This window comes from Sturnira hondurensis, unplaced genomic scaffold (genome assembly GCF_014824575.4).
Source record: "Sturnira hondurensis isolate 20B ecotype Veracruz unplaced genomic scaffold, ASM1482457v3 Scaffold0003213, whole genome shotgun sequence".
Classification (NCBI taxonomy): domain Eukaryota; kingdom Metazoa; phylum Chordata; class Mammalia; order Chiroptera; family Phyllostomidae; genus Sturnira; species Sturnira hondurensis.
Genome location: NW_028075844.1, coordinates 23,328 through 37,355, shown reverse-complemented (window position 1 = coordinate 37,355; position 14,028 = coordinate 23,328). Strand labels below are relative to the sequence as shown.

The 14,028-nt window shown below is 41.0% G+C and overlaps 1 protein-coding gene across 1 annotated transcript in view; it reads right to left on the bottom strand.

Annotated features, from left to right (window-relative positions):
* The window catches only part of ADGRE3 (adhesion G protein-coupled receptor E3), a 62,778-nt gene extending 50,648 nt beyond the window's left edge, over nt 1-12,130 (bottom strand). The window contains exons 1-3 of the mRNA XM_037041772.1: nt 12,040-12,130; nt 8,071-8,121; nt 4,421-4,543 (exon numbers count right to left, since the gene is read on the bottom strand). Coding sequence (XP_036897667.1) covers nt 4,421-4,543; nt 8,071-8,121; nt 12,040-12,097 — 232 coding nt within the window. The 5' untranslated portion in view covers nt 12,098-12,130. The remainder of the gene's footprint in view (nt 1-4,420; nt 4,544-8,070; nt 8,122-12,039) is intronic.
* Nucleotides 12,131-14,028: the final 1,898 nt, after the last annotated feature.

Here is a 14,028-nt window from a genome sequence, read left to right as displayed (position 1 = left end):
GTACAACTAGTGAGCGAGACCGACTGCGCAACCCAGGGTGCCAGTGTGGGGAAATAAAGCCTCAAAACCTCTGGCTGCAAAAACCTATGAGGGTTGTGGTGGTGGGAGGAACTCCTAGCCTCACAGTAGAGTTTGTTGGAGAGGCCCACAGGGTCCTAGGACATACACAAACCCACCCACCTGGGAGTCAGCACCAGAAGGGTGCAATTTGCTTGTGCGTAGTGGGGGAACTGACTGCAATCTGGCCGACAGCCCAGCAAGTGGCATTATTCCCTTTCAGACTGATCCCCCACATACAGTGCTGCAACATAGCAATGTGCATTACCCTGCCCTGGCAAATACTAAAGCTCTGCCCCTTTCAATGTTAATCGGTGCACCAAATGAAATGAAATATGGCCCAAATGAAAGAACAGATCAAAGATCCCAAAATAGAACTAAGTGATGAAGAGATAGCCTACTTATCAGATGCAGAGTTCAAAATCACTGGTAATCAGGATGCTCACAGAAATTGTTGAATATAGTCACAAAATGGAGGAAAAAGTGAAGGCTATGCAAAGTGAAATAAAGAAAAAGTATACAGAGAACCAACAGTGAAGGGAAAGAAACTGGGACTCAGATAAATGATTTGGAGTATAAGGAAAAAGCAAACTTTCAGCCAAAACAATGAGGAAACAAGAATTCAAAAAAAATGAGGAGTGGCTTAAGAATTTCCAGGACAACTTGAAATGTTCCAACATCTGAATCATAGGAGTGCCAGAGGAGAAGAGGGAGAGCAAGAAATTGTAAACTTACTTGAACATATAATGAAGGAGAACTTCCCTAACCTGGCTAAGAAAATAGACTTCCAGGAAGTCCAGGAAGCTCAGAGAGGCCCAGAGAAGTTGGACCCAAGCAAGCACACACCAAGGCACACCATAATTACACTATCCAAGATTAAAGATAAGGAGAGAATCTTAAAAGCAGCAAAAGAAAAGTAGACAGTTACCCATGAAGGAGTTCCCATAAGACTATCAGCTGATTTCTCAAAAGAAACCTTGCAGGCAAGAAGGGGCTGGAAAGAAGTATTTCAAGTCGTGAAAGGCAAGGGCCTACATCCAAGATACTCTATCCAGCAAAGCTATAATTTAGAACAAAAGAGCAGATAAAGTTCTTCTCAGACAAGGTCAAGTTAAAGGAATTCATGATCACCAATCCCTTATTATATGAAATGTTAAAGGGACTTATCTAAGAAAAAGAAGAAGATCAAAACTATGAACAGTAAAATGACAACAAACACAATTATCAAAAACTGAACCAAAAAGTAAGCAAGCAAGCAAACAAACAAATAAACTAAGCAAACAACTAGAACAGGAATAGAATCACAGAAATAGAGATCCCATGGAGGGTTATCAGCTGGGAGGGGGAGGGAAGAGAATAGGGGAAAAGGTACAGGGAATAAGAAGTGTAAATTGTAGGTAGAAAATAGACAGGGAGAGGTTGAGAATACTACAGGAAATGGAGAAACCAAATAACTTATATGTACAAACCATGGACACAAACTAAGGAGGGTGGGGAATGATGATGGGAGGGAGGGTGCAGGGTGGAGGGAAATAAAGGAGAGATAAAAATAGGACAACTGTAATATTATAATCAATAAAATATGTTTAAAAAGAATATATAAAGAACTAAAACTCAACAACAGCAAAATAATACAAAGAACCAAATTAAAATAGGCAAATAATTTAATAGACATTTCTTTAAAGAAGACAGGAAGCACATGAAAGTATTCTCAACATCATTAGTCACTAGGGACATGCAAATCAAAACTACAATGTTATATTACTTCATATGCATGAGATTGACTACAAAAAAAAAAGGCAGACCTTTTGTATTGGGAAAGATGAGGGGAAATTGGAACTCTCATAGATTACTGGTGGGAATGTAAAATGGAACAACCACTTGGGAAAATAGTTCAGAAGTTCTCAGAAAGTTGGGCACAGGTATCATGTGACTCACTGCTTGTGCTCCTAAATATATACCTCGAAGAATTAGATAGTTGCAATGGTACACAATTTTGGAATATATTAAGACCTACTAAATTATGTATCTTAAAAGTGTAAATTTTATGGTATATGAATTAAATCTCAATAAAAAAGATGATGATGGCTTCATAAGATTGGTCCCTAACTGTCTCCACCCAACGTCCCATCATTTACGAGGCTGTGGATGCACCGACTTCATTTTCTTTTTATGGAACAAGTTAGAAGCATTTCAAGCCAAAGATCTTGTACTTGTAATTGCCTTTGCTCAGTTTTTTGGATACACTTCCATTCTATGCAGAGTGATCTTGTAAAAAGCACATGGTGAGGCATTACTTTGACATTAACTTATCACAGTACCAGTTATTAAAGCAGAAGTTTCCACATTGGCACCCATTGGAATGGACACCACCTTTCCAAGTGAGGAACCAGCCCACACCTAACATTTGCAAAGGGGAAGTTTCTAGAATCTGGTCATATGATTCTTCTATCCTTTACTCATATCAAGGTTTTAAAGGATCAGGAGCTGGTAAATAAGAGAGTGAAGATTTATTTGGAGAGAGCTGATACTGCACTCTGAGTTCCTCCACTCCCATCTAAGAGGAGAAATGTGTGCAAGTTCTCTTTTTCTTCATCTCATTCCCAGAGAGAGGGATTTTAAGGAGTTCACTCAGCTATACATTGTCTGCATTTTGTGGGGACACAGTTGATTGGTGCATATTTCCTCCCCAAAAATCTAAAGGGAGAGCCATTGGCTTGCATTGGGCAAAGAAGAGATTCTACTCCTCCTTGTGTATCCTAAGCTTACTGGGAAAAGATTGGGAATATTTCCCAAGAACTCGAAGTGGGTCGAGTGTGAGAGATTTCTGGTGTGGGGTTGCTTAGGTTCTGTGTCAGAGGGTCACCTGGAATGGCAGATAGACTTCGGCAGGAAGAAGCTGGAGGGATGATGGGATTCTTCCAGGATGGGGAAGGTGTAGGGAGGAACTTGCTGTTTTCAAGGGAATTTCAGGGCAGTGATAGGGTGAGAGGGGAATTATATTCATAGAACCCGCAAAGGCTCTCAGGAGACAAAGTGTTATATCTCAGGAATGCAGAGGCTAAACGACAACAATAGCACCAGCCTAGTACAGACTTTTCTGCTTCTTTTTCCTCTTTCTTTTGGGTTCCAACTGCAGCAAGATTGGGCGAAGAGGAGTAGAAGTGTCAGGTGGGGAAGAGGACTGACTGCTGGCTTCCAACAGGGAAAGACCTTGAACCAGGGTTGGGGGACACAGCCCAATAGTTATTCATATCTGGAGTGTTTATTCTTCCATAAAGTTGGACCTTTTAATTATTGAGTTGAGACTCCATTTTGCATCTTAGGAAGGATATGAATTAGAAAAGTTTCTGCTCAAGCTTCTTTTTTTCATTTTTTAAAAAATTTATTTAATTATTTTTCAAGTACGGTTTTCTGTCTATTATTCCCATCCCATCTTACCCCCCATGATCCCCCCTCCCTCCCATTTCCATCCTTCTCAGTTGTTGTCCATGTATCCTTTATATTTTTTCCTCTAAATCCCTCCCCTATTTCCCCTGAAATTCCCTCCCCTCTCCCCTCTGGTCACTGTCCCCTGTTCTCTATTTCACTGTCTTTGGTTATATTTTGCTTGCTTATTTGTTTTGTTGTTTAGCTTCCTGTTAAAGGTGAGGTCATATGGTATTTGTTCTTCAACACCTGGCTTATTTCACTCAGCATAATGCTTTTCAGTTCCATCCATGCTGTTGCAAAAGGTAGGAGCTCCTTCTTTCTTTCTGCTGCATAGAATTCCATTGTGTATATGTACCATAGTTTTTTGATCCATTCATTTACCGATGGGCACCTTGGTTGCTTCCAACTCTTGGCTATTGTAAATTGTGCTGCTATGAACATTGGGGTGCATATGTTCAAGCTTTTATTCTCTCTTTGCTATGACGTTAGCGCATATTCTCGCTCCTTAACTTAAAAAGAAACATTTATATGATGGTTTATAATCCATGAAGTACTGTTACATTCGTTACCTTATCCAATTCCCCTACCAAAGTCAGCATTATCATCCTCGTGGTATAGAAGAGAATACTGAGAACTAGCTAGGTCCTGGAGGAGCTCCCTTTGCTGACTTCATGAAAATGTTTCTTTCTCCGTGGAGGCGGAGTGATAATCATTAACACTGCGTATTACTGTTATTCCCCACACCCTTATGCTGCCTACTTTCAAGTTCCAACTGTGGGTGCAGTGAGTCACATGATACCTGTGCTTAACTTTCTGAGAACTTCTGAACTATTTTCCCAAGCAGTTGTGCCATTTTACAGTCCCACCAGCAATATATGAGAGTTCCAATTTCCCCACATCCTTCCCAATACTTTATAGTCTGGGTGCTTACCTTCACATGTATCCAAGGGATACTTGAGATCTTTCTCCCCAGATTGAGAAATGTATCCAGAGTTGCAGGTACAGTACCTGGAATTGGTACAGAAAGCATTTTCCGGGCATGGAGGACAGGTTCCTGTGGATAGATGGGGAGGAGAGAGGCAGGTCAGTCACCTGGGTCAAACACTCTCCAGTTATCATTTGGCTCTGACTCTGAGCAGTGCCTCTTGAGGCTGAGGGATCCTGCACTTTTTTCCTTTTGTGAGATTTCATACAGTAAAAACATTAGATACTCTATTTATTCACCTTACAAAGTGATCATTCCGGTAAGTCTAGTACCCATCTGACATCATACGTAGTTACTACAGTATTGTTGACTACTTTCCTCATGCTGTCCTTTATGTCCCCCCCCCACCCCCGCCGTGCCTGTTTATATAACCTGTAATCCCTTCCCCTTTTCACCCATTTCCCCGGGCCCTGCCCATGTGGCCACCATCAGTTTTTTTTTTAATTTTTTATTTAACCCTTGTTCAAGTACAGTTTTCTTTCTTGAATTCCCAGTCCTGCCCCCACCCAGTGCTCCCCACCTCCCTCCCATCTCCACCCCCCACCTTAGTTATTGTCCATGTGTCCTTTATACTTGTTCATGTGAGTCCTTCCCCTTTTCTCCTGTGATTTTCTCCCCTCTCCCCTCTGGACCCTGTCAGCATCTTCTGTATTACAGTGTCTTTGGTTACATTTTGCTTGCTTGTTTGTTTTGTTGTTTAGAATCCTGTTAAAGGTGATATCATATGGTATTTGTCTTTCACTGCCTGGCTTGTTTCACTCAGCATAATGCTTTCCAGTTCCATCCCTGATGTTGCAAAGGGTAGGAGCTCCTTGTTCCTTTCTGCAGCATAGAATTCCATTGTGTAAATGTACCATAGTTTTTTGATCCAGTCATTGACCAGTGGGCATCTAGGTTGCTTCCAACTCTTGGCTATCGCAAGTTGTGCTGCTATGAACATTGGGGTGCATAGGTTCTATTGGATTGGTGCTTCATGGTTCTTAGGATATAATCCTAATAGTGGAATTGCTGGGTCAAAAGGCACGTCCATTTTTAGCTTTCTTAGAAAATTCCATACTGTTTTCTATAGTGGTTGTACCAGTCTGCAATCCCACCAACAGTGAACTAGGGTCCCCTTTTCCCCACAACCTCTCCAGCACTTGTTGTTTGTTTCTTTGTTTATGATAGCCATTCTGACTGGTGTTAAGTGGTATCTCATTGTGGTTTTGATTTGCATCTCTCTGATAGCTAGTGATATCGAGTATCTTTTCATGTGTCTCTGGATCCTCTGTATGTCCTCCTTGGCGAAATGTCTGTTCAAGTCCTTTGCCCATTTTTTAATTGGGTTGCTTGTCTTCTTTGAGTGGAGTCGAGTGAGTTCTTTGTATATTTTGGAGACTAAACCTTTGTCTGAGGTGTCATTGGCGAATGTTTTCCCAAACTGTTGCTTCTCTTTTATCTTGATACTGTTTTCCTTGGCCATGCAGAAGCTTTTAAGTTTGATGAGATCCCATTTGTTTATTCTTTCCTTTATGTCCCTTGCTCTGGGGGACCTATCAGTAAAAATATTGCTGCGTGGAATATCTGAGATTTTCCTGCCAATGCTCTCCTCTAGGGCTTTAATGGTTTCACGGCTTATATTTAAGTCTTTTATCTCCCTTGAATTTATTTTGGTGTATGGTGTAAGTTGGTGCTTGAGTTTCATTTTTTTTGCATGTAGCTGTCCAGTTCTCCCAACACCATTTGTTGAAGAGGCTATCTTTACTCCATTTTATGTTACTGCCCCCTTTGTCGAATATTAATTGACTGTAGAGAGTTGGGTTTATTTCTGGTCTCTCTGTTCTATTCCATTGGTCTATGTGCCTGTTTTTATGTCAGTACCAGGCTGTTTTGAGTACAGTGGCCTTATAATGCAGTTTGATATCAGGTATTGTAATCCCTCCTACTTTGTTCTTCTTTCTCAAAATTGCAGCTGCTATTCGGGGTCTTTTATGGTTCCATATAAATTTTTGAAGTGTTTGTTCTATGTCTGTGAAATATGCCATTGGCAATTTAATAGGTATTGCATTAAATCTGTAAATTGCTTTGGGTAGTATGGCCATTTTGATGATGTTAATTCTTCCAATCCATGAACACGGTATATGTTTCCATTTGTTTGTGTCTACCTTGATTTCTTTCTTCAGTGTTGTGTAGTTTTTTGCATACAGGTCTTTTACCTCCTTGGTTAGGTTTATTCCCAGATATTTTATTTTTGTTTTTGCTAAATCGAATGGGATGTTTTTCTTGATTTCTGCTTCTGCTGTTTCATTGTTGGTATACATCAGTTTGTTCTCTGTATCTATGAGTGTCTATTTATTTTGTTTTTTAGATTCCACATGTAAGTGAGAACATATGGTACTTGCCTTTCTCCATGTTGTCACAAATGGTGAGATTTCATAAGTGTGTGATCAATTAAGTAGTATGCCTGAAACTAATAAAATATGGTATGTCAACTATAACTAAAAAATAAGTTAAAAATAAATGAAAAAACTTAAAAAATTAGAGATACCAAATCCAAGTTACAGAAGAGTGCATCGTATAGGACTGGGGTTGGCACTAATTAAACAAATTAATTTTAACAAAAAACTTTCAATGAAATATAATTGTGTTATTCTCAAGATCACTGAAGATTTAATAAAAGGGGAATGAGTTGGTTAATACTTAGGACCCTGGGTTCAATTCTGGTTTTACCACTTAATAGCTGTGTGTCTTTGCACAAGTGTCTTAAACTTTCTGTGCATCAATTTTCTCATCTGTAAAATGGGTTATTGTGAGAAGTGAATTAATATATACAAAGTGCTTTGGGCAGTTTCTGGTACATATTATAAAAATTTGAATTTGTAGGGTACCATGGGAGATACATTCTGTTGCCAGTACATGTTATCTTTGTAGCCCTGTGTATAACTTCATTTAGACAAAGACACACTAAATGTCTTAATTTGAGGCCACTTGAAAATGAATGGAAAGGACAGGGCTGAGGAAGTATCTCCAGCTTTGGGGCTTGTGAAGAGATGTGGGAGCTGTAAAGGGATCACCGGCTGTGGGTGCTGGGAACACAATGGGGGAACACAATTCAAAGCTTGACTACTCAGAATACATCCCCTCGATAGAAATGAAGAATCTCAGACCCCATTCTGGACCTGCTGAAGCATAATCTAGTGAGATCTCCAAGGAATTAAGCCTACCCTGAAGTGACCGTGTTCATTTTGTGTTGACATGTATGATCAGAATGAAACAGTGACCATGATGCTCTGTTTCTCCTGACTAGCTTCACTTCATGAGACTTTGTTTTATTCACTGTTCTATGTCCACATTGGGAACATTGTAGGTACTGAAAGCAAACAAGTAGACTAATATAAGTAAAATAAAAAGATAGAGTAAAAGATATCCAAATATGATAAAATGATCCATTAATAAAGAAATGACACAGTAGCAAGCCTACCCAACTTCTGTCCTCCCAACCAGCCTCTTTTCTCTGGCCTGTTGGAAGATGTGGGTGGCCTCAGGTTCATCCTTAGTCAATACCTTTCTGGGTCTCTGATGGTGGAAGGGTCAGGCTTTGAACACTGATTACTCACCTTTGGCTTTCTGAACCATGACTCCTGGCAAACTCAGCAGAATGAAGAGTCCTGGAATAGGGAAGCAGAAGGGAGAGAGTGAAACTATTGAGGAAAGATCCCAGAAGTTATTCAAGGGCTGTGTTTCAGTTACCTACCGCGGAAAAACTAACCATCACAAAATGTAGCAGCTTAAAACAACATTCATTTTATTATGATTTCTGAGGGCCAGGAATCTGGGAAGAACTTAGCTGGGTGGTTCTGGCTCAGTGTTTCCTGTATTGTTGTAGTTAGACAATGGCTGGGCTGGAGTGGCTGGAAACTGTCTGGGCATTACTGTCCCTTCATGAGGTCTCAGGGCCTGGAATAGTTTGAGCTTCCTCCCAACATGGAGACCTTAGTCAGGCTGTACAGGAATCAAAGTTTATCCCATCTCCACCAAACTAGTCCACTCTCATCTACACTCATCACCCCACTTGGTAGACAGAGACCCTACCATTACTAGGACCCACTTTTTAAAGAGCTTTATGTGCTCTGGTGGGTGTGGTTCAGTTGGTTGGAGCATCATCTGTAGACCAAAGGGTCACAGGTTTAATTCCTGGTCAGGGCACATGACTAGGTTTTGGGTTTGATCCCTGGTTGAGGTGCATACAAGAAGGCAACCAGTCCATATTCTCTCACATAGATGGTTTCTCTCTCTCTTTCTCACTCTCTCCCTTCCTCTCGCTCTAAAAGCAGTGAAAAAAAATGTTCTCGGGTAAGGATTAAGAAAAGCTTTATTGATGTATAATTGATATACAAAAATCACACACATATAGTGCACACATCTTCATGAGTTTCGACTTATGCATACACCATGTACTCATGATACTGAAATGGAATGTAGAGTGAGGGGTCCCCAAACCCCCATAGCCCCTGGTTGGGGAGCAGATGATATGGCTTAAGATACTTTTCATAACAAAGGCTAGTTTAATAGCTGTGTCACCACCTCAGGGCATTGTGGGCATGACTCATGATTGACTCCTGATATAGCAAGGAGGGTGGTTCCCCTGGATCACTGTCACTCTTGCCCTGACTGGGGATGGCAGCTGAGAGAATGTAAACAATATAGGAGAACTGGCAACTGTAGCTCATTGTGGAAAGAGTCAGAAGTGAGGTCATATAGGGGGCTCAGGGCAGGAAGCCATGAGGGAATTTGGCCATGTGGTTTGCAAGTAGAGTAGTGAGGAAGGTGGACCATAATATAGCAGCTACGTAGTTTGGGGGTCTGGGATTCTGCCATGTGGTTTGGAAGAGAGCAGGAAGAGAGAGGAGGCATGCTGCCTGTAGTGGGGGATTTGGCCACGTGGCTCAGAAAGGAGTAGAAGAGCCATGAGGGAAGAATTATGTAGCAGCCAAATGAGAGGGAGATGTAAGCAAGCAGCTATGTAGTTTGTAGTCAGGGTCCGGCTATGCAGCCTGGCTTAGTAAGGAAGGAGACACCAGCTGCTCTGATTGTGCCTGTCCTAGCTGACTCTGAAGACTCTCCCTTGCAAGACGCTGACCTGCTGTCTTGCAGACCTGGACTCCATCTGGACTCTCAGGAAAAGCCAGATGTCAGGAGAATCTAGAGTCATTCCTGGACTAGTACATGGAGGCTGATGATAATGTACCTAGATCCTGAAGGAGAGAGCTGCTGTGAGAGGATGATGATTCTGATCAAGATCAGATGGAGAATTCTTTGCACACCTGGCTTAAGAGAAAAAGATGGGGAACTATTGGGCTTGCTTTTGGCTTATAGTTTTTTGGGGGGAACAAGGGAAGTGTTTGGTCTCATGGGAGAACAGGGCTCCAAGCTGAAGTGTTTTCAGGCCTTCTGAGGTTGGAATATTATAAATAAAAACCTGTTTCTTCCAGCATTAATTGTTGGGTCATACATGTGGTTGGGCCCCTGTCTGCTCAGTTACAATACTGTCACTATAATCAATGTACTAAAGCATATCCACCACCTCCAAACATTTCCTTGTGTTCTTTGTGTTTTTCTTCTTTCTTTGGGTAGGAACCCTTTCTACGAAATCTACTCTTTTAACATACTCATATATTGAAGTGCACTGCATGAACAACAGGTTCTATATTTTACAGTGGATCTCTTGAACTTATTCATCTTGTATAACAAAAACTTTACACCCATGGAAAAACAATTCCTCATTTCCTCCTCCCCCAGCATCTGGCAATCACAATTTTATTTTCTGCATCTATGAGTTTGACTACTTTAGATACTTCTCTTATAAGTGAAACAGTGCAAATACTGCACTGTTTCACTTATAAGAGAAGTATCTAAAGGGAAGTATTCATTTAGGGGATCTCTCTGTGTCTGGCTTATCTCTGAGGCTGGTTGGGAGGACAGAGGTTGGGTAGGCTTGCTACTGTGTCATTTCTTTTTTAATGGATCATTTAATCATATTTGGATATCTTTTACTCTATCTTTTTATTTTACTTATATTAGTCTACTTGTTTGCTTTTAGTACCTACAATGTTCCCAATGTGGACATAGAACAGTGAATAAAACAAAGTCTCATGAAGTGAGGCTAGTCAGGAGAAACAGAGCATCATGGTCACTGTTTCATTCTGATCATACACATCAACACAAAATGAACACGATCACTTCAGGGTAGGGGATCTCTCTGTGTCTGGCTTATTTCACTTAACATAATGTCCTCAAGGGTCATCCATGTTGTCATAAATGGCAGGACTTCCTTCTATTTAAAGGCTGAATGATATTCAATTATATATATACTATGTTTTCTTTATCCATTCATCTTTCTGTCAGATAACTTTCATAAATGCTAGGTGCCTCTATCATCATGTTATTTGCATAAGAGTCTCTTTTAAATTCTTGATCTAATGCTCATTTTATTCCACTGCCTGTTCCATCCAGTAGTGAGGGCAGAGATCATGAATAATCTAAATTCACAACTTATCCATCTCTGCCTCTAGTGGCCCAGAAAATATCTTGTTTGGGCTTTTTTTCATTTAAATTGTACATGCTCTCACTTTAATTTGATTTCACAGATATATAATGGACACCTCTGCAATGTAAGATGTTGTGGGATTGCTTTCGAGTAGCTTACATTATTTTTAATAGAATTTATAGTGTGTCACTCCTTCTGAAAATAAATAACTGTGAGACATTGAGTAAGGCTAGAACCTTTCCATGATGCAATTTCACATCTGTAATGTGAAGATGCTGTGTGGTAATGATTTTAGCTTCATGCCAGGTTAAAGTAGGAGATTGATGGATGTTAGCTTTGTTTGGTGTTGTGGCTATTGATAGTTATTTGATCTAGAGCCAGAAGGATGGTCTGGATTTCAGAGTTGGGGAAAAATCTGCAAAGAATTGTGGTTGAAGCCACAGGATCATAAGATTCCTTGGCATTAGAGCAAAGATCTGGAGCCAGGTGGCTTGTGTAGAATCCTGGCTCCGCCATTTATGTGGTGAGTGACTTTGGACAAATGACATAACCTCTTTGTGCCCCAGTTTTTTCTCCATATGATGGGGATAATAATCATACCTGCCTCATGGGCCTATTGAGAGGATTAAATAAGTTAATACATATAGGGTGCATAGTGAGTACTAAAAATGTTGGTTATTAATTATATTCTTGGTACAGGAAAAGGAAAAGGTTGGGGGAGGAAAGAATAACAAGAGATGTAGAGAAAGAGTCAGGGCAATATTAGGTCATAGAAGCTATCAAGAAGGAGAGGCTATCAATTAGAAAACAAAACCTGTATAGAAGAAGGTGAACAACTTATTAAATTAGACGATAAGGAAAATTTTAGGGATATCTTGGAGCAGAGTTTGAATAGGGTGGTGAGGTAGGAAACCATAATTTAAGATACTAGGAGTGTTCAAAGCAGAGTAAAGAGAAGGAAAAGACAGCTAATTGTTGAACTGATTAGCTCATGGTAAGGAGTAGGTTAAGCTACAGTCATTGTCAAAGTTACACGTACCTGGAAAAAATGATGGCCCTCTCATTCCTGCATGCAGATAACCCATGCCAGCCAGCATTCAAAGCTCTCTACTATGCTTTAAGCCAGTCAATTTTTGTATCCCGAGGAAGTTTCACGAGAATTAGCATAAGTATCTCAGGTCAGCTGACTCAGAAAACTGTTCTCAGAAAAGTGAACTTTCACCATCAGACTCATTGTTCTGCTTTTTTGTTTGTTTATTTTCTATGCACTGACTTAGGGAATTGTTCTCAGAAAAGTGAACTTCTCATCTTTCACCATAAGACCCATGGTTCTGCTTTTTTAAAATTTATTTTCTGTGCCTTTTCTGCACTTGTTTTTGTATGCTCCTTTTGTAGTTTCATGGGACAGGCATCAGTGGGAGTTGGTCTGCCTCAGTCCAGTTTGTAGTGTGTGGGTTCTTGACTCCGTGTAGGAAAGATTTCACAATGAGAGTCCAGGTGATTCTGAGAGTACCTTTATTAAGGCTGGGGACATGAAACAAAGAAAGGGTTTAGGGTAGATGGGGTAACAGGAGAGAGTCTAGGTGGGGCTGCTTTGGCTTCCTAGAAATGGGTTATAGAAAAGGAATGAGCCTAGGTGGGGCTGCTGTTAGCTTACGTGGATGTTGGAGAAAAAAGGAGCCTTGTGAAAGGATAAAGCTGGCATCATTTACCATTGTGGCACTGATGGGGAACTCAAATGTTGGAAAAAATTTTGTTTCTGGTAATAGCTAATAAGCTTAGGAATCAACTTAGGTAATAAAGCCTTTGTTTCAGGAACTGAAGGTATGACTCACCTTGACTCAGGAAACCATAATTAGTTCCACCTTTGTGCTTCAGGAGCACTACAAGCAATCAAGGTGGTATGTGAGCCACTGTGCTCCAGGGTGAGACAGTCCACCACCCAGGATACAGATGGAAGAACGCTGCAGCTTTCATCTGATTGACTTTCCCCTGAATTCCAAACCCCTTACCTACATTTTTCTTCTCCTTATAAAAAGGGTCGGTTTAAAATGGAGTGTAAGATGGCCTTTAGGGTACAAACCCTCTGTCTTCTCAGATTGCTGGCCATCTGAGTAAAGTGCCCATAAAGATCCGATCCCTGTCTCTGCTTATTGGGTCTGGCAGGTGACAGGCAGCACAAATGCTGGCTCTTCTCATTTTAGCACCATTCGTTGAGCAGGCCTATGACCTTGTTAAACACGACCACTGCTTTACTCTTCAGAGTTTATGTCCCCAGGACTAGAAATTACTGGAAAGCAAGAACAGAACATGAATAACTGCCCCCACTCTCATAGCTGCAGGCAAAAGATAACATTGGAGCTTATGCAACATCAACGGAAACTCCCTGTGTTCTGCAGCCTGCCACAGCCCAGGGGCCACACAACAGCAACCCTCCACCCTTTAAAAATCCAATTATAAATCAATAAAAGCTCAGAGCCTTCACCCCTCAAAGCTGGAGTACCTTTCCACACCAAGACCCTCTCTTCTCTTGGAGAATGAATAAAAACTTTACTCTTTGCACTTTCTTCTCTTTGTAAATTCTTTCACAGCCTGTGGCACTGAACATCCTAACATCCTGGACTCAGGTCAGGTGGTAAGCCTGGGTTGAGCTGCTGCTGCACACTGCTCCCCTGGCTGCAAGTCTCTTTGGGACCCTTAGAGTTTAGGAGGAAATAAAAAAGTAAATGCCTGAGAAGGGTGTGCTTGAGAGTGAGCCTGCCCTGAGACTTTGTCCCAAGGGCTTTTAGTCTTTCTTTTTACAGTGTAGTGCCGCCGCCCGCGGCAGCAAGGGTGGTCGCGAGGTGAGGCGATGGACTTGACTTAATTAAAAGAATGGAGAGGTCCAAGTGCTCTTGCTGGCAAATGGCGAATTTATTCAAGGAACTGCTGGCTTATATGCAGAACTACAGTGGCCTGAGAACAATGCTGTTTTACAAAAGTTTGTACATTCCCGAAGGCTATCAAGAGGGCAAGATGTTCTCACATC